This window comes from Protopterus annectens, chromosome 5.part0, assembly GCF_019279795.1.
Source record: "Protopterus annectens isolate FY-2018-M chromosome 5.part0, PAN1.0, whole genome shotgun sequence".
NCBI classification, from domain to species: Eukaryota; Metazoa; Chordata; order Ceratodontiformes; family Protopteridae; genus Protopterus; species Protopterus annectens.
This window is the reverse complement of record NC_056735.1, coordinates 654,671,852-654,693,595: the sequence shown is the minus strand read 5'-3', so window position 1 is coordinate 654,693,595 and position 21,744 is coordinate 654,671,852. Positions and strand designations below refer to the sequence as shown.

The following is a 21,744-nucleotide window of genomic DNA, read 5'->3' as shown; positions in this document are numbered from 1 at the left end:
TATACAGCACATTTATAATAAGGGATATATTTAAAAAGGTAATATACTGAAAGCATGTGCCATAAATGATAAAATCATTGCACATAATAAATGGCTTTCATACAGTAGATTGAAATGGCATACTGTGAGCTGCATTACTGCTTTCATAACTTTTAAAAATTTGACTTAAAATACTACAAGGAAAGTATTTTAGAAGTACATCATTGACCCAGTTTTCTACAATATATTTCCTTAAATAAATGCATGCAAAAAAACTCACTGATATTCAAAGATAACTAGCTCTGTCAAACAAAAGAGTGTGTTAAATTCTGTCCCAGTTGAATGTAAAGGGACTACTGATGCATCTGATATAAAAATTGATATAAAAAGTTTCTTGGGGTGGTGGTGGTTGTTAAAGATGTGTTGAATTACAGTGAAAATGTCAATTTCATGACTATATGACAGACTATAAAAAGGCTTACTAAGACTAACCTAACATACTAATTTCAATAATAATAACACAAAAGTATTAAAACATAAAACTGATGTGGGAAAATGAAGAAATAGAGCTTGTGTAAAAGATTCCAATCCAGGTACAACAAAATTAATTATGATAAATGTGAATGCACAGTGAGCAGATGTGCGATTAAGAGCTACCTACGGACTAAAGAAGACTAACCCATGTTAGTGTTCATTTTGTACATTCAGACCTGTTTTAACAAGAAGCAACTGCATGGTAATCAACATTGTGCAGGCACTAGAATTCCAGCTTGGTCAAAACAAACATGATTTACAGTCATATATCAGGTCTGAAGAACTATAACATTTGTAAACATACTTAAGCAAGTCGCACAACATTAGTTTTAGAATGCTTGGCCTCTTTTGTGATAACTATATTGCTGTGATACTCTCTTTCCTACCACAGGATGATTACTCTGTGTCAGCATAATTACGTCATACTTTACTCTCACAGTTTTCCTTTTACCACAAATATAATACCAAAAGATGTTTATAAGTTGAAAAATGAATTAGAAATCAGGTCTTCCCTTTTATCAGTCATATGTATAGAAAGCTTGCTGATTTTAGACTTGAACTTATCATAAGTCTAGAAAGGCCACTCTTCAATTTAATATGCAATGCTGACAGAAAACTTTAGCTCCACTTAGTACATCCACACAATGCAGGGAAGTACTAACGGCAGTCTAAGCAGCTAGTGCCTTCCTTATTCACCATTTTCAGTCCTACCCTCATCATCACCATTCAGCAATGCATTCCATGGTCTCAATGCTCTCTCTGTGAAGGAACATTTGGTAGAAAGACAACTTCTGCTTGCTTTCTGGAAATATTTTGGACAATAAATATCCCAAGTCTCATTAAAATATTACAGCACGTTACCTACTTCTTTTATTGGAAGCAATAAAAATATGCTTTTGCTTTACAAAACCATTAATATGTAAAGAATAAAAAAGTTGCCAAAAGCAAGTCTTCGTAGTTTGTGTGCAATGTTAAACCTAAAGAAAAGCAAAAATAAAGACAGTAGGAATAAAAAGTCTGAAAGCCCAACTGCCTATTTTTCTTATGATATGTTAAAAGCATTAAAAAGTGCACTCCAGAACCAAAAGTATGGCAAGAAGACTGGGAAATATATTATGTTTCAGTTATTTCTCTAAAACTACGTTTTTTTCTATATAAAAGAACACAGTGCATCAAGTTTAGTAAACATAAAGGGGTAAATAATTCTTTTTTTCTGTGGAACAACTAATCTTTAGACAACCTTCTATTGTGACAGAACATCTTACTTCCTGATGTCACAGAACATCTAAGTTTCCAAGACATGGGATGGTGTCAGAGTTACAGAAGTTAGATTGGATAGCAATATGCCGCAGATGACTGCATACAATGTTAAATGCATCCACTTGCTGGCAGGGTCCATCCATGAGTGAATAGTGGGTGTATAAATGACATCAGCAATGGATAAATACAGAATTACCCACAGCTGCCTATGGAAAAACATAACAATGGACCCATCACAAAAAATAACAACTATGCATTTTTAATGCACTTCCCATCATTTTGCAGGAAAAGAAAAAGCACACTCATGTACATAAGAACACTGGTAATCATTTGATACTGGACTGCACTTTTCACCACTGCTGAACTGTGAATTGTGATACTAAATGAACTGAAGTCATGCTGTGTGACATTAAGTAAGATAGTCTCAGATTTTCTCTGCCCAGGAGGATCTGTAGATACGATTTTAAATTAGGAAGGCTCCGTGTTACTTTCACTGTACACGAAAACATCTGCCAAACATGGAACAGCGTCAGCGAGAGGAAATGAGGCACATAAAGCTTTAGGTACTACCCCAGAAAACTGGACACAAATAAAATTAAAACAGGAAACATGACTAGAAAAAAGAAAAAAAAAAGAAAAAACAACATGAAAAGTCCTACTGAATGCTTCTGGCTAGCAATCTTCTATGCCAGCAACACTGTGTTGATATTAAGTAGTACTGATCTCATCACATTTAAGAAACAGCAGTATTCAACCAATGATGAAAGTGAACTATGGAAGTAGAAGGCCCTATTTTGCAACGGTACGACCTTGGAACACAAGATGACATTATTTTTAACTTTATTATACTAAATACCTACTTATTCTGAAACAGCCTAAAAGCAGCTTACACTCGTGTCACTCTTCTACAGAGTACTTTCTCATGTCTATAGCATAACGCTACCGTAAAGAGCAGAAAGAGTTACACTATACAATTATACAATACATAATTCTAATGTAGACCACAAGAATATTGCAAGGGAAGAGATGAATCGCCAAGTACCCTTATATCCCATGGACAAATGTTGACAACCATGCACTGTGAAACCTTGGGGAACTTATCAAATACCTACATTTTTTCTAAGTAAATATTTATTGTTTATTGTTATACTTCTTAAATGACAGGCCTGCCTATCCCTCTTAAATGTCAACATGCATAACCAGTCCTAAGCTCTGTATGAAACAGTTCCCCAAGGAGGAAGCATTCATCTTATCCAAAAAGTACACATTCAAGTGTAGCTTCAAAAGTTCTTTGCTTCTTTTCTTCTTAGTGTGATGTTGGCCATATATATGCACAAACTACAGTTAGGTAGCACACATGCAGTGCTGTGATATAAATCAGTGTTGTTACCCAGTGTATCATAATGCATTAAAACAGAATAATTACTTGAAAGCTGGCCACAGCCATCCCCAGCTTGTACAGATCCAAGTTTAATCTTCAGCTAGGATTACTAATATAATAAGTAAGGCACACAGCACCCTGGATCTTTCTGTAACCATGTTACCCTCTATGACATTTGCAGATGAGAAGATACTCTGCATTGGACCAAGTGTTTACAAAAAGTGAATGCACAGTCAAGAGAGAACTGTATACCAAATAATAACTGAAGATTTCTTTTAATTTGTCTTGTTTTATTGCCATTATATTTTGTTACTGCTTATTCACTAATGGCTATTTATTTGGCAGGCTCCAGCCGTGACTCTATACAAATATTAAACTTTGTTCATTTATTATGAAACAGCTAGTTTTCATTTTGTTAAAATGCTTTGTAAAATAAAGGGCAAGTAATACTGCAGAGGTTAAATGTTCTTAAGCAAAGCTGAAGAGGTATTTCTTGTTTTAAAATGCATTTCATGATAAAGTTAACAGTTAAATAAACATAGTTGGGGAACAGGAAAATGTCAGAGTTGTAACAACTAGATGGACAAAAAAACTATTGGGGAAGAAGTAAGGATTCTAAGCCTTTCCACTTAAATTAAATAAATTGCTGACCACTACTACCTACCAATGTCATAATCTAAAGTATAAAAAAAGTATGTTAAAAAATCTTACCTGCATAATGCAATACAGAATATTAAAAACACTAAAAATAAAACAAAGCAGTGAGAAAAATATGTTGATTCTTCGGGTAAACAATTCACACATTCAGACTGTGCCTGATAACTCTGATACGGAAAACACAAACAAACCCTACATAGTAACTCTTGAAATGATAAGCATTTGATTAGCTATGGACAATAATTATGCTCATGCTGAAGTTTAGATGCACCTGAATTTTTCTGGTAAATCTGATAAAACAAAAGACTGTATTTTATGACAGCATGCTTTTCTTCTTTTTCACAGTAATTTCCTCCAAAGCTTCTTTTCACTGATATTTGCCGTTTTCATCTCTAAATCTCCACATAATGTTAAGACTTCTGCAGTAGTTCACATTCCGGAGTTTCTTGTTATTTGTCAGTACTTTAAAATTTCTAAAGTGTTATTAAATATATTCCAGTTACCAGCATTTGGTTAAAATTGATGTTACACCAGCAGTGTCAGTCATTCTTCTTAAATTCCTGGTTTCCATAACTAGATCCCTTTTCAATCTCAGTTACCCCTATAAGTCTACGAACTCCAAATGATGCTTCGAGAGAAAAAAACAGAAAAAAAAAAAGTTTGTTTAGTGCACAGGTACTTAAGCATTTGGCATAACTTAAAATTACTTATTACATAAAAGAACAATGCTGAGACTTGACACCTGACTTGTAAAAGTTTTACCGTGAGAGAGGTTCCTGTAAAAGACTGAAGCACACTTCACTGAATTTCAAAAAACTGAGACGAAAATGCTGAAAATGAAAATATCAAAAGGACGGTCATGTGATGCTGCCAAATCTGTCCTTGAAATCCCAGCTCTGAAGAATGTAGTCCATATAAGAATGCATACGCAAGAGGACAAGCCCACAGATCCATGTCCTGACTAATCTCACTCTGTGGTCACACAGACTTGGAGATGAGTAAGACTGTGTAACCCCTCCCATTTACAATAATATACGTTATCAGCAAATGGAGTTATGGGTAACTGCTGGGGAACAAATCAGTACTTTTTCTTTACTCAGTCTCTCAGTCTTAGTGTAAAGTTCAGACCACGCAAAATTAAATACCTTGCCAACTTCTCATTACTGCACTACAGTGTAAATTTAAAAGAATATGTCCATGGAATAGTCAGCTTACTGACACAGACCAAATTCATTTTAGTTTCTCATTTGTATCAGAGTTTTAATACTTCAGCTATTCATTTTAGTTTCTCAACTTACATATGTGTTTTTATTAATTCTGTTAAACTATTTACAATGTATCAAATTAACTTACTCGAGGACCACACATGGAAAATGAAGTTTCACACAATGTCATATCTGCAGAAAATCAGCATATTTCTACTCTGTCTGATGCATCAGTGATGGCTGACTCAATTGTGTGCACATGGGAAATCACCACAGACTCCAACGCTTTTCATCAATGTCTTTTCATGGCAATGAAAATGGAAGCATATATTCAGATGATGTGCTAGTGTCGTTAGCAATATGAGCACCCTGGCTGCCTGTCAGCAGATGGGAGATGCCTGCCAAAATAACACTTTGCAATGATGGCAGATTGCCCAAGAATTTGTTCAAATTGAAATGCAGGTGTAGAACAGAGGGGCATTTTTTAGCACTGCTACCCCACAGCACTGGTTGTCTAGTCTGGTTCTTAGTTGGGATGCACATCTTTCTGAGTCCACATGTTTTTTTTTTTTTGCTGGTTGCTACAGTTTTCTCCTGATCCTAAAGACATGCTATAAGTGAACTGACTATCTTTCAAATTACCAGTGTATCTGCAAGCAATGTAACATTCTGTGATGGGTTGTCCCCAAACCAGGATTCGATCCACTGCCTTTTCCCACAATGTTGTAAGAGGCTCCAGTTCCCTGCAACCCTGAAATGGACTAAGTGGGTTATCAGAGAATGAATAAATAAATGAAACTCAAATGTAGATTGCTGCCACTTCTTTCTAGTAGGATAGTTTTGGCTGTGGGACACAACTGGACAGAGCAGGGCAGGAACTGCATACTGCACTGCTGGATGAAGGGAGGCATCTTGCAGTCTGGGAATGTTTTGCCTACCAAGCAAACTAAAGTCCATGGCATCAGTTCTGAAAGTTATGTCACAAATGGACCTTTTCATTGTCAAATTAGTAAACTGACAAATCCATTTAAGTTTCTGACATTAGCTTTTTTTTTTAATGTGTTTGTTAAACTTTTTACATAAACACTACATTTGGGAAGCGAAGCTGAATGCAGTGTCACAGCTTTGGAAAATAAACACACTTCTAACTCTATAAAACTACATTGCAATATATAACACTGACAGGTCTCCCTTGAAGAAAAAAAAAATCACATACAGCACAGACATACCTTGCTAAAACTAATGGAAGGTTATGAAACAATACAACATTTAGATAAAAAAAAAATAAACTCGCCTCCAGACTTATTACACAAGATAATGACTTGGAACTCCTCCATGCCCAACTTGTTATAAACAAAACGCTTTATCACATCAAAGCTAATTACAAGATCCCCTCTATGATCCCCATGGCCCATACATCCCAACTAACAACTATGGAATCCTAATGTATTAAGCCAAATACCATTCTTTTAGAAGACTTTTAAGTATCCATCATTAACTGAGAGACTTGCACATCTTCAAACATTTATGCCTAGACATTTCTGGAATTCCCTGGACTAGTTAGTCCAAATCCCAAACAGGGAACATAAAATCCTAGACTTGGTCCTTACCAGCCCCCACCTATTTTAACCTATTCCACGGTCAAATTGGATCACAAATCAATCACATTCAGCTAAAGACTGAAGCTGGAAGCATCCTCCGGAGACTATGCAAAGGCAAATCTACTAAAACAGATTGATAACCTGACTAAATTCAAAGCCTCCTTCCACCTAGACATTCCCATAACCTATGCAGAATCCCTTCCTGCCAATTACTATGTACAATGTAAACAGTGGCACAGATGCATCTGTCCCCCTCAGAAATAACTGTATTCAAAAACAAATCCCGAAGAAACATATTCTATAATAAAAGGGGGAAAACTTACTGTACCCAAAATAAATTAAACTCTCAAACCACTCTTGCCTAACTAAACAAAGAGCTCCATATCCTGATCAAAACAACCAAAAACAGATATGAGGTAAACCACAAAGCCTTCTTTAACTGTGTTAGAAATTTCAGAAACAATGTTCAACACTGCATAGAGTTAACAGCAAGTGATATTAGAAACTCAAATGCAGAGAACATAGTCAATCTACTAGAAGACAAAGTCATCTCCATCTTCATGTCCTCCTGCCTCCAATATACTCACATCAAACACCCACATCTGGTCCACCTCCTCAATCTCCCAAGAACACGTTCTCAATGTACTACTAAGACGAAGTAGACTATGTCTATGGCGCAAGACACATACCAGGCTGCCTATTCAACATTACAACAGGCTTTGTGCTGGATGAATGGAGAACAGCAAAAGTTATTCCCTTGCAAAAAGATGGGGGTTCAACAGACCTGGGAAACAGCAGACCTACTAGCCTGACGAGCATCATTTGCAAGGCTATGGAAAGGATCATTATGGAACTAATTAATTTAAATATAAGAGACCTACACGCTCTCAACCTAATCCAGTCTGGACTCATCAAGGGCAGGTCTTCCCTACTTAACCCAGTTGACTCCTTCAAGAAAGTCACTGAGGCAATGAGATAGGACAACTTGGTGTACAACGCCAATCTGAACCTTGCAAAGGTGTTTAACACCATCCCATACTCAGGCATCACAGACACACTCTCCCAGCTAAATGTTAACCCCTAAGAAAATCGATAGATAACACACTGGCTCACAAACAAAACAAAGGAAGTAAGGGTGATGGGTGGCTCTACCTCACCCAAAATAACTGTCAGTAGAGGAATGCCCAAGGTTTCAGTCCTTAGACCATTTCTTTTTGGCATTTATTTCATGGAGTTCAAAGCTGATGTTAAAGGATTGTGGCTAAGCAAAATTGGTGCCATCATAAATTCCCCAGAAGATGCAATAATCCTAAAATATATCCTTTGCCAAATAAATGTTTGGCGCCACAACTATGGACTGAAACTAAATACGGAAAAGTGTATAACTGTATCCTTCAGCAAGCATAAAGTACAGTTGTGTAAGTAAACTTACCATAACAGTAGATGGCCAAATGATCACTGCTGCAGTAGCCTTACTTATATAGGTTATATCCTGCCAAGGGTATAGAACTCAGCCAGCTTCCAAAACTCAAGGGCACCTTCCACGCGCCCAAACTGTCAGCTAGCGCGTGCTGAGCCGACAAAAACACAAGTTTGGGTGCCAAGCCATTCAGAGCTTTTCTGTCAATAGAGACAGGGAGGCTGTGCACTGAACGGACAGTGATAGGAACAAAAAATAAATGGCCAAACCTTGGCATGAAAAACACATCAAAAAATGAGGGGGGTTGTGGGAGAGAGTGGCTACTGCAGCAGAGATCATTTGAACATCTACTGTAATACTAAGTTTATGTACACAACTGTACTATGTTCATCAGACTGATCACTGCTGCAGCAGCCTTAGGTATATGGGTAGATTACCCTAGCTTACTACATTTGGGAGGTGGAACGAAAAGAGTCCAGAGGCCCCTAGAAAATGGCTCTAGCAAAGCCTGTCCTGGACTTAGGGAAGCAATCATGCTTATAGTGCTTTGTAAAAAGTATGTACAGAGGATCAAATAGCAGCTTCTAGAATACCAACCTTTTCCAAAAAGACGTAGATGAAGCCAAGTCACTGTTAGAGTGGGCCTTGACCATGCCTGGAATAGTTTTTCTATGGCAATTATAATAAAAGGTAATAGCCTTAGACAAGAAAACTTGGACACCACTATAGGCATAAAAGAAAGATTAGTTCTCAAAGAAACCCTGTCCTAGTGGAAAATGAGATAGGGTGACTCACCATACATATTCTCAACTCAGATACTCCACTTGTAGAAGTCAGAGCAGTCAATAAAACTGCTTTTCATGTTATGAATCTCAAGTCAGACAGATTAGCCGGTTCAAATGGAGCAACTGTTAGTCTCAACACAAAATTAAGATCTCAAGGAGGGGCCGCCAATATGTTTGGAGGACTCTTGTGCAAAACCCCTTTCAAAAATATTTTGACATAAGACTGCTTTGAAAGAAGAGGATCTATGGGCAGACCTGCTAAAATGGCTAATAAATGAACCTTGACAAAGGAATAAGAAAGGCCACAGGATAGTAGCTCTCACAAATATTGCAAAACCAGAGAACTAGCCCCGAATGGGTACTGATTATGTTGCTGGCACTAACTAGAAAACCTTTTCCATTTGCTAACATATGATTTTTTAGTGGCAAGCTTTCTTGCCTCCATTAGTACCTGCAGCATATCCTCACTAATCAGATTCCTAAAAGGAATTAAGACCCTGTCATCCAGGTAGTCAAATGAAGATGACTGATGTCGGGGTGCATCAAACACTGGTATCCTTGGGTGAGAAGATCCAGTCTGCAAGGAAGCTTGTGGTAATTGCACCTGTCCATTTCCAAAACCACAGTTGCTTGGGCTAGAAGGGAGTCACCATAAGGATCTTGTAGGGGGGGGGGGGGGGGGCTAGTAAATTTTAAGAAGTACCCTAGATATTAGATATTCAACAACAAATTCCTTGACATCTTAAATAATCTTGCCCCACCAGGAAAATGCACTCCAAATCCAAACAATTATCATGTCTACCTAATGACACTAAATTTCTAATTAAACAAAGGGTTAGAGCCTGGTCACTATATCACACCACCAAAGACAAAACTGATTTCACCTTATATCAGCAATTAAGAAACCAAGCTAAGAAAAAAAAAAAGTCACCAATGATAAAAAAAACTTACTTTCATACCTGCCAACAAAAGAACCTGCACAACCCACAAACGTTCTGGCAAAATATTAACTACCACCTTAAGCCTGGAAAAACCTCCACCCCTGCCTCCTCCTCTTCTAATACCTCCAAGCCCTTAGCCTGACAGTTCAACTCTCACTTTATATCACCTCCCTCTTAGACAGCAAACAAATCCTACCACTCACAGTCCCCTCCCCTACCACTGAGAACACAAACTCTTTCTCCTTTAAACCCATTCAAAGTACTTACATAAAAAAAAAAAAAGTAAGTAAACTAAAATCCTGCTGCCTTGCTGCTGACCGACTACACAACAAATTTCTAAAAGTAGCTGCTCCTTCCATCGCCTACCCCATATCCATCCTAATCAATTGCTCTATCTCCAAACAGTATGTGCCTCAACTCTGGAAAATTTCTTATATCATTCTCCTTCACAAGGGCGGCCCCTCTAGAGATATCTCAAACTACTGACCAATTGCCATCCTCTCTCCCATAGCCAAAATCCTAGAAAAATGTATACACCAACAGCTCCTGAATCACCTCACCACTAACAACCTACTATCCAGCTCACTGCATGGCTTCAGACCTAAACATAGTACAAACACAGCATTAATAACCTTTACTGATATTGTTTGTCACCTCAAAAATTAAGGACAACTAGTCTCAGCAATTTTCCTGAATATGTCAAAAGCCTTTCACACCATATCCCACCAACAGCTGCTCAACAAACTTGCATCATATAAACTCAATTTGTCATCCCTAACAAGGCTTCACAGCTATCTGTCAAACAGTCAACAGGCTACAGAGTTGGTGAACAAACTCTCCCCACTGCTATCAGCATCCACTGGTGTACCCCACGGATCCATACTTGGTCCTATCCTCTTTGTCATTTATACAAACAACCTAATTTCTGCCACCCAACTTGCCACTACCATCCAATATGCAGACAATTCCACTCTTTATCTGCTCAGCCTTTTCCCCTCAAGAACTTCCAACACAAAATGCAGAAATCTTTCCAGGTTATTTAAAATTACCTCTCCAACCATCACCTCATCCTAAACCTAAACAAGACTAAGTTAATGATTTTCTCAAACAAATCATCCAAGCTTAGCGTATTACCTCTCTCTATTTACTCCTCTAATGGAACAAAAATTGAACCTACTAATCAGATCAAGCTCCTAGGAGTTACAATAGATGGCAGACTAAAATTTGATAAACACACCTCCCTAACAATCAAAAAAGTCCATACCAAACCTGGCACTCTCTACAGGACCAAAGCATACCTTACTCACCAAGCCAGACTAGCCACAGCTAGATCTCACTTGCTATCTACCCACCTCTATTGCTCACATAGTTTCACCAACCTACATAAACAGGCTATACAATAGAAGGAGGAAACTAGTTCAGAAAAAAAGCAAATCCCAAAAAGGAAAGACATCCCTGATCAGTATCAGTAATAAACTAAGGTCCCTCATAAAATCCTCTAAAGCTAACTTCAAAAGAAAAATAGCCAAGGATTCGAAAGATAACCACAAAGCCTTCTTTAGCTATGTCAAGGATCTAAGTGGCAACTCGCAGATATGCTCTGAGCTAGTGCAAAATAGCACAAAATATACTGAACTCAATGATATTGCCAACATCCTGGCAGATGGATTCAATGCAAACTTCACCCTCCCCCCTCTCACCCCCAAAAGGGCCCACAACAATACCGGAAAAGTGTAGTGTCCCAGAAATCAGAAATCACAGACACACAGGTGAAAACAGCCCTTTCAAAAGCCAAAAGTACAGCGTCAATGGGGCCAGTTGGTGTCCCAGGCTGCGTCTTGCATGAACTACAGAACGAACTAACCCCCCACCTAAACAGATTGTTCAACCTCAGCCTCTCCACAGGCTACGTGTCCATAGAATGGTGCACAGCAACGGTTATTCTGTTCCCCAAAGGAGGGGCCACAACTGACCCTGGTAACTATCGCCCCATAAGCCTGACTAGCCTGGTCTGCAAGGCTATGGAGTGCATCATCATGAAACTCATTAACAAAGACATTGGGAACCTCCAAACACTTGACCTGACCCAATTCAGCTTTGTTAAGGGCAGATCATGCCTACTACACCTGGATGACTTATTTGAGACAGTCACCAAAGCCATTGATGAGGGGAAGGTAGTTCACACAACCTACCGTGACCTCACCAAGGCTTTTGACACCATTCCCCACTCTGGAATTATTGAAAAACTCACCAGCCTGAACATAAACCCCTATGTCACGAGATGGCTTGCCAACTGGCTTACAGACAGAACTCACACGGTAAGAATAGCGGGCTCCAGGTCCGACTCTAAACCAGTCACAAGTAGTGTCCCACAAGGCTCAGTCCTGAGACCCCTACTGTTTGGCATATACTTCTCAGAAGTACAGGCAAACATAGGAGGACTATGGTTACCAAGTTCGCTGATGACTGCAAACTAGGAGCCATAATTGACTCTCCGGCTGACACGGACATTCTCCAAAAGGGCCTTACTGAGATGGACATCTGGTGTCAAAGTCATGGTCTCAAGCTAAATGCCAAAAAATGCATAGCCATCCCGTTTGGGGAAAACAAAACACCCATGAATTACCACATAGGTGGCAGCCCCCTTAATACAGAAGAGGTAATAAGAGATCTGGGGACCCAGGCAGATAGTAATCTCTCCTTTGACAATCATATTTATTTTTTTATTTATTTTTTATTTTTATTTTATTTTACATTTGTTGACCGGGCTAGTCTAACTGGATATATGTCCATTTTCAGTAGAGGCCCGGGGAGAAAAGCTCCAGAGAAAAAAACATACAATTTAATAGAGAATAACATAAAAACAGTTTTATACAGCAATAACTATACCATAAAAGCAGTTTAATACAGCAATAATTTTAGCTTAACATGTTAGCTAAAGAAATTGTTAAAATAATATAAAAAAATAGAAGAATTAAAAGGAATTTTTTTTTTTTGCCAAAGTAGTTAGGAAATCCTTCTATGTAGCCCATCTAATTACTAGAGGGTTCGCATCTAGAAATAAAGAGGTTATAGTGCCCCTCTACTCATCACTCATCAGACCCATCATAGAGTACAATGCCCCATTTGGGATGTACCTTACAAGACATTTCCAACAGCTGGAAAGACCACAAAAGTATCTCACCAAGAGGATTACTGGCCTCAAACATATGTCCTATGTCGCATATCGCTTACTCAGAGGTGATCTCTGCCTGACTTACAAAGCCATGTCCAACTCAGAATTGATGGACATGCTCCACCTAAGGAAATCCAAGTCACTGTGAGCCACTTGCACTACTGAGCTAAATCTCACCACAACAATAAATAGAACATGCTGGAGGGACAGATTCCTGTCACAGAGACTCCCCATGCTTTGGAACAAAATTCCTAACTACATTAGGCAGAGGCCCTCACTAACACTCTTCAAGAGAAACCTTGACGAGTAGATGGGTAACAGAAAATACATCCCTGGGATCACTTCATTGGCTCTTCTTGACAGAGGCTCAGTTAATTAATCAATGGGGCGGCAAAAGCTGACACACTCTGGCTAGGCTTATAAATGCCCTCGGGCAGATAGCCTAGTACCTACCTATAAAGCTGACCTTAATAATCTAGAATCCTGATATGTTTGTGGCCACTCATCCCCATAAAACTCATCATTGCTCCACTCTTCAGCAACTCAACTGGTTGGAACTTCCCAACCTGCTAAAAGTAAAAGCCTGGTCCAACCTAACTTTAACTGCAGGTCCCTTAGATCTTCCAACAAACTAATGCTAAAAGGTACCCAGTCTCACAACTATCAAGGTAACTCCCTCTATTCCAATAAAAACTAAGGACTGGAATGCTCTTCCTCAGCATATCCAAAACAATCCCAACATTTCTTCATTAAAAAAAAAACAAAAAACTAAAAGACCATCTCAATAGCAACTGGCTCTGTCCCTGTATTTTACCTGGCTAATTTCTTTCTCCTATTTCTTTACAACTCTCTTCTCGTGCACCTCTCTTCAGCACTTTTAAGCAGCTAGTGCTTATATCCCATGTTTTGATTGGATTTATTTTTCAGATAGATTTTTTGATTCCAGTTATCAATATCTCTGTATTACACTACATGTTTTCACAACTATTGGCTTCTTTAAAAGTTTTGTTAATTGCATTGTTGTTAATACTTGTTTCATGACTACCTGTTTTCTTAACTAAATTGCTACTGTACTGCAGCTTTTCTTCCCAGGTCTCCTCTGAAAACTGGCTACTTGCCCAGTTGTACACTACCCGGTTAACTATGTAAGTAAGCAAATAAATAAATAAATTAGTGGAAAGCGTGGAGAAGCATACAGTAATATTCCTGCCCAATGAAAAGAAAAATCATGTCTTCCAGGTCTTCTTCCTGGAATAGAACCTTGCCAGTTGATTGTTCAGACAGGAGGCAAAGAGGACTATTTGAGAAACTCCCACATAAGGATCAAATATTGGAAGACCCCCCCCCAATCTACTTTTAATTCAAGAGGAGCTGCCCTTGTCTTACTCAGTTTGTCTGCCACACTGTTTTGCTCTGATATAATGTAGGATACCTGTAGAGTGAGATTGTGCTACGAAGCTATATCCCATTAAATATGGTTAGTCTGCAAAGGGGGGGGTACGATATGGATTACCCTTGCTTGTTGATGTACCCAATTACGTGGTATTGTCTGTAAACACTTGAAGAGGTACCGGGGATCAAAGACGGTTTAGACAGTGAAGTTCTTTTTAAAGGAAAGCATCTCCTTGACATTTATGTGCTTGCAACTGCACTTGGTGTCCCACACCCCATACATTTTTATCCCTCCAGAAACTCTATTCCCCAAAGAAAAGTCAATCTTGACTGACTACTTTGGAGTAGGTAGGGAGAAGGGCAGACCTGGATTTAAGAATACTTGTTGTCTCCACCAAAAGATTTCTATTCTAACCAACGCCAGCACTGAGATTTGGAAAGACAAAGGGTGCTGGTGCTGGGACAATCAAGGACGCTTTAAATACCAATGCATATTTCTCATGTGGAGTCTTTCCAGGGGTAGCACGAGAATCATGCATGCTATGAGACCCAGAATCCTGAGGTATTCCCTCACAGTGACCAAAGTCTGAGTGGAAAACTTTAGAAACAGATCTAAATAAAGAGCTATTTTTATCTGTGGAAGAAAAGCTCTTTGAACTGAGGTGTCCAGATGACATCCCAGGAACACAATCCTGTGTGAGGGAGTCAAGAAAGACTTTTGAATGTTGTCTTGGAATCCCAGCTTGTATAAGAGATCTCTTACCCAAGACAAAAACATTCCAGACACTTTAAAAAACACTCTGCAAAGATAAGCAAGTCGTCTAAATATGGAAAAATTTGGATATCCTGTAGTTTGCAATAAGCTAAAACTGGAGCAAGACACTTTGTAAACACTCTAAGTGCAGTGGATAGCCTAAACTGTAAGGCAGAGAACTGAAAATGTGACTCAGAAACATAAAACCCTAAAAAATATCTGAAGTCTGGATGAATATGGATGTGATAAGCATCTTTTAAATCTAGTGTTACTAGGAAAGTTGGAAGAGAAAGAAGACATAGCAGGATGCGAAGTGAGATCACTGAATTTGGGGAGTATCACAAACAGGTTTAGGAAAAAAGATCCACAACTGTTCTCCAAGCATTCTCTTTCTTTGGCACTAGGAACATTCTTGAATAAAAACCCTTCCCCACCTGGGAAAGAGGAACTGGCTCTATCACTTCTTGGGATATCATATGATGAAGAACAGGTGGAAAAAAAAAAAGAATCTTAACCGGAGGATGAAGAATGAACTCCTGGGAAGGAGGAATTTCCTCCTACTGTCAACTGCAACCCTGACAAATGTTTTTCAGAACCCATTTGTCTGAATATGTTGCCAAAGAGAAAAGTAGAGAATCATACTTTTTGGAAGAAAAAAGGGGACAGGGTAGGAGGGGTCACAAGTTTTCTTGAATAGGCATTCAGACTTATTGGACTGCCCTTGTCTGTTTTTCTGAATTTTGTTGAGGCTGTTTATTCTGGGGTTTTTTGCCAAGACTGGATGAGGAGATAGATCCCCTGAACAATTTGAAAAAGGAGAGCTGAAAAAAATCTTAAGATTCCCTGGATTGACCTTGCTCTTTCATCACACATTTTAATCACCTCTGTAGCAACTCTAAACCTCTACCTAAGGAGACTTTAAAATCTAATTTCATTATCATCTGGAAAATTCTGAGAATGCAGGCATGCAAACCTCTTCAAAACATTACCAGTGGCCACAGCTCTGGAAGGAGCATCAAAAGAGTCATACATACACTGCTAACAATGAGTAGTGACGTGTGCTATAAGGAAACTAAGTTATTTATAGCAGATTTTTCTTCACAAGAAGAAACTGCAGATAAAATATTCCTCATACTTTCACAACAAACTTTAACACAGGAGCCTGGCAAATCAAAATTTTGAAAATCAAAGTTGCAGAAGTATATACTTTTTTCACATACCTATCAATAACTTTCCCATCCTTATCAGAAACAGTAGGATTGGAATTAACTAACTGCTTAGCAGCAGTGAAGTCAACTAAAGCTACAACTGCTGGGCCAGGTTTGGGAACACTGTATGAATTTTAAAAGACTGAGGAACTTTATACATCCTATCTGTGTTTTTAGGGGTAGCTGGCTGACTGTCAGGAAAACTGCAAGCAGTAACACACACATCCTAAAAAGTAGACAGAACAGGAGGAATGGGTACAGGTTCTGGAAAATCCTTCTGTAACAATTCATAGTATTTTCCGATAGACTGAGAAACCTCAATGTTCACCCACTGAAAACATTTGCACATTCTAGCAATAGTGTCAGAGAGAAACTTCCACAGGGAGAAACAGAAGCTGATCTCTCATTGCACCCTGAATCAGAAATCTGAGGAAATAACATGTATCCATCCCTGCATCTTCCTGTTCAGATTCCAAATCTTTAATATCTTCAGGAAAAGAGGAATCCTTCTTTATTTTACGAGAAACTACTTTACAAGAAGGATCAATGACCTGAATTAAACCCTGAGTCAGACAATGAAAACTAATCCTCTACAAAGAAATTTGAGGAGGAGTAGATACATGTTTGGATTTCTGTTTCTTTTTGACAGGAAAAATTGGGCTAACCGTGTTGCTAATGGTAACAGCTGCTTCCCCAGGGATTCTGGCACAACAGGAAAACTTCCCTGTTATCTCTCCTAGAACTGACAAGGTGGCTTTCCCTTCCCACTGAGGTGACCCCAGCAGTAGCACAGGATGTGACTAACCCCTGATCCATATTGGCTGTAGGTGCTACACCAGAGGGATCCATTGAGTGGTCTGATGTACAAGTGGCCACAGCAGAGTCAACCACCTGTGACTGAGGGAAACTGCTAGCCTGCTGTGGTGACAAAGACTGTTTGCTTTTTTTCTTTTTGTGGCTGGAAGAAGGCCCGACTGTGGGATCACTAGTCTGGTCCCATGGTCAAGTTGAAAATGAAGTTTCTTTCCTGGGGAAGACAGCAGTAATTTTCGGTAAACAGTACCAATCCACAAAACTTACTTATTTGATAGAAAAAACACAGTAAAAAGCACTTTAAAGCACTATACCAGCTCCCCCCCACAAAAAAAAAAACAATTCTCCACAGAAAAATGCTTACTTTTAAACTGACAGAACAAAAGACTGCTCCATTTAAAAATACATTACAGTATCGAGACAGTCTGTTAAAAGAAAGCACTCCTAGCTTTAAAATAACTTCCCTGAGGAGACGAGTAAAAAAAAAAATCAGCAAAATTAAGAAAATGTAATTTTTTTCCACCATAGGGAACTTATACACCTAGCAAAGGAAAGCACAATCTGAATGTTGATCTTCGAAAAGCTCAGAGGAGCTCACCCCTCAGTGGCAGTAAAGCTCTAGAGGGCTTTGCACCCAAACATGGGTTTTAGCCAGCTCAGCTCAGCTCAAGCTCCTTGATAGTTTGGGTGCATGGAAGGTGCCCTTAAGATTTGGAAGCTGGCCGACTGTTATATCCTTGGCAGGATATAATCCATATAGCTAAGGCTACTGCAGCAGTGATCAATATGATGAACATCTTAAATTGTAATCAAGGCTGAAAAGAAATGAAGATAATTATGAGGCAATTAAACACGAAATACAACTTTTCAATAAGAATGACAGTTGTAGGTTTCTTGGATAGTGAAGGGTGACTCATACTGTAGGCTTTTTTTTTTTTTTTTTGCAGTACAGGGCTGAAAACTGCTACAGGTTATTTTTTTTAGAGTACAAGGCTAAAACACCTATGGGATTTATTGCAAGATCAGAAACACTGGAGAAATAGAGGGACAGGCAGGGCTGTCAGATTCACAGGAGATGATTAAGGGAAAATCTAGAATGTGAGCTTGTTTTTTGACTAAGTGATAGAAATTCTGATGTGATATGATAAGAAAATAAACAATGTTCTTCAGGAAAAAACAGACAAAAAATGTGTGAAATTAGAAAAGGAAGGAATGGTAAGTTTAGTGAAACTGTTTGCTGGAAAGAAACTGGAGACCAAAAATTCTATTTGAGGAACATTAATTAGCAAACTAGGAGCTGTTTTTTGATATGTGTAACACTGAAGAGAAGTCTTCCATAAATGGAATTACTGAGGAAACTGTAAGGCAAGGACTGCTAATATGGTGCATGTGTGGTTTTAAAAATGATACATTAAGGTTTTCCAACAAACAGAGGAGAACACTGCAGCCACTAATCCAAAATCCGAAAACACGTTAAAACTTTAACGTTCAGAGAGTTTATTTAAAACAAATAATGTTTTCGTCGCTGAACATAAGCAGCTTCATCAGAAAAGTAAAAAGTTACAAACTGAAGACATATTTAAAAAGTCCGCTCAACCCAACAGGGTTGTGTTAACCAATCCGTTTAGTAATTCAATAATTAATTAATTTACAAGGAATGGAAATTTTAAAGCAACACAGACAAAACTATTGTCGAAAAAAAATAGTCAGCTGTTATGTTAGTAAACCAAAAAACAGTATCATCTACAATATTAACTGTTCGCTACAAGTTTATGTTTGATCTCATATTTTCTACCTGCTATCTCAAATGAACTAGTGATTTTTACATTTTTGCACATTTTACAAAAACCACAAACAACCTCTTATTCTGTTGTTACTTCTTAATTTCTTAGTTTCAAGAAGATTCTTTAAATTAGCCCCTCTCCTGTAAATAGTTGTAAAATTGGGGAATTCCTTTCCATTAGCAAGTTATCCTTAAATAATAGATACCAATTCTTATGAGATCAAACATAAACTTGACTGTAACTCAAAAGGTATTATATATTTGGCAGTCTGTAAAAACTGTTCCGCATTTTATGTGGGGAAAAACAGATTGTAAATTCAAGGACAGAATTTACGAACACATTTACGCTATATCAAAGGAAAAAAGTGACAATGCCCTGACGAAGCATACTGATTCTAAAGGAGACCATTCTTTTCAATTTTTGGCTATAGACCAACTTATATATGACATTAGAGGGGACCTACGTCACTGACATTAGAATGTCGTGAATTAGAATGGCAGCCTGTCACTGAATGCTTTTTTCCATCCAGGACTCAATGACAACTGCAATATAGCTTGTATACTTAAATTAAAGAGCTATCTCAGACAATGACACTAGTTTACTTAACTAGTCTTAGTAGAGACCATTTCATACTATTCCGAAAAACGTCAACTGTTAACATCAGGGAACAACTACATGGTGCATTTTTACACACGTTTGCTTACTTAGTACATTTTGTACTGTTTTCAACTTGTAGCGAACAGTTAATATTGTAGATGATACTGTTTTTTGGTTTACTAACATAACAGCTGACTATTTTTTTTCGACAATAGTTTCGTCTGTGTTGCTTTAAAATTTCCATTCCTTGTAAATTAATTAATTATTGAAGTACTAAACGGATTGGTTAACACAACCCTGTTGTGTTGAGCAGACTTTTTAAATATGTCTTCAATTTATAACTTTTTACTTTTCTGATGAAGTTGCTTATGTTCAGTGACGAAAATGTTGTTTGTTTTAAATAAACTCTGAACGTTAAAGTTTTAACGTGTTTTCAGATTTTGGATTAGTGGCTGCAGTGTTCTCCTCTGTTTGTTGGCATAACGTTTGTTTTTTACTTTTTTTGGTTACATTAAGGTTTTTGTTAGAGGTAAAGAAATAGAAGGTAGTTGAGAAGAAACTAACCAGAACCCCCAAGTTTATCTTACCAAAGATCCCTGAAGGGGGAAACGATCAGAAAATTTACATTTCTCTGGCAAGATGTGATAGAAAATAATAAGAGTTCCCAACTTACAGTGAATGGCTCTCAAGTTAGAAGCACGAGATACAAATGGTTAGGGAAGATAGATGAAATAGTAAGGCAAATGCAGTTCCAGTTCAGATAAGACCTCTACATAAGACTGAGGAAGTGAGGTGTAATCAGGGAAGAAACACGTACATTTGATAGCTCAACCAATTTATAAACATTTTGTATTTACATTTTCCTGGAAAAGATACGCAGTAGTAGAAGCTGTCTTTTGGAAGCATGTTTTAAACTAATCTCGTGAATTTTTTTCATAGTGGTCATTAATAAATGTAATACAATCCACCAAGAATTTTGGACAGGGTTTGTTTAGATAAAGGTCTTCCTTGGTCATGTTTTTTTATAGTCCTTTTCTCTGTCTAGCTAAAATCTTAGCTAAAAGATACAACATTGTTTTACTCCTTGTTTTGTGAGACTGAAGAAAAGCACTCAAGGCTAATCGGCCACACTACATGTCACTTCTAAGACCACATTTTGCATTAACCAGACACTGGCCTCGGGTTGCCCCCCAAAAGGCACAGTCTCTCCACTGGGTCTACCTGTTTAACAAATATGTATTATTGTTATTATTTTTAATAAAATACAGTATGACCAAAGGGCCTCTGCACATGAGGGCTAGCAACTCTGATGGCTCTTATAGGACCACAGATTTCCAGGAAAGGAACTTCAATGGAACTGAAGCTGTATATTTAAAAGGTCAAGGGACAGCTTTTCCAAAAAGAAATTCAGATGTCAAGGTGGAGGCACTGACTTCCTTGGTTGCTTCAAATACAAAGTCACCCTAAGTTTACCAAAGATACCTTAGTTAAAGTGTCTCTAATTGTAAGCAAGCTGAAAAGGAAGAAAAATGCACCTTCATAGATGCATAAAAAGTCCATCTCAAATAAGGCAGAGAAGTAAAGGATGGCCTGCTGGATCATGGTTTCCTACGACAAACATCAGTGGTTCTACTGGCCTGCTGGATCTTGGTGCTCTAGGACAAATGTCAGTGGTTCTACACTAAGTGAAAAATCTTACCCACTTTAACACAGACTTCCTGGTTGTAGGTTTTCTGGCCCTTTTGAGGATCATCATCATGTACCCTCTCCCCCTTTTCTACATGGTGTCAGGGTATCATGTCAACTGTCACCATCTCTTTTGATTCAATGTCTCTCAAATAACTTCGACAGTCATGTATGGCTTTCACAGGTCTTCCCTAACACAATCCATCTGTCTCATTGCTGGACACCCTTGCTTCCTCTTGTCTACTTCCTTTCTATCCCATATCATCTTCACCACATTGTCTTCTGCTTTTCTTCATATGTGCCCAAACTAGAGTAATCTGTTCTCTTTGCCCTTCTGTGAAACTGGAGTTACTTTGGCTTCTGCTCTGGCTTCCTCAGTTCTTTGTCTGTCCCAGAGTTTGCATCTTACCATCTGTCTCAGGTACTTCATCTCTGTCACCTCTAGCTTCTTTAACTGCTCATAGGATCATAGGAGATTACTAGGCTATTGACCCAGAGGTCATTTTAAGCCTAGCCGTTTCAACCCAATGTAAAACAGTATAAGTACTAGTCAATACCCAAGAGTGCATTTA

General features: G+C 38.2%; 1 protein-coding gene across 2 annotated transcripts in view; it reads right to left on the bottom strand.

Annotated features, from left to right (window-relative positions):
• Window positions 1–3,427: 3,427 nt before the first annotated feature.
• AGPAT3 (1-acylglycerol-3-phosphate O-acyltransferase 3) overlaps window positions 3,428–21,744 on the bottom strand; it is a 1,609,180-nt gene continuing 1,590,863 nt past the window's right edge. For both annotated transcript variants that reach the window (XM_044072498.1, XM_044072499.1), the window contains one exon: window positions 3,428–4,439. In XM_044072498.1, the coding sequence (XP_043928433.1) occupies window positions 4,351–4,439 (89 nt within the window). In that variant the 3' untranslated portion in view covers window positions 3,428–4,350. The remainder of the gene's footprint in view (window positions 4,440–21,744) is intronic.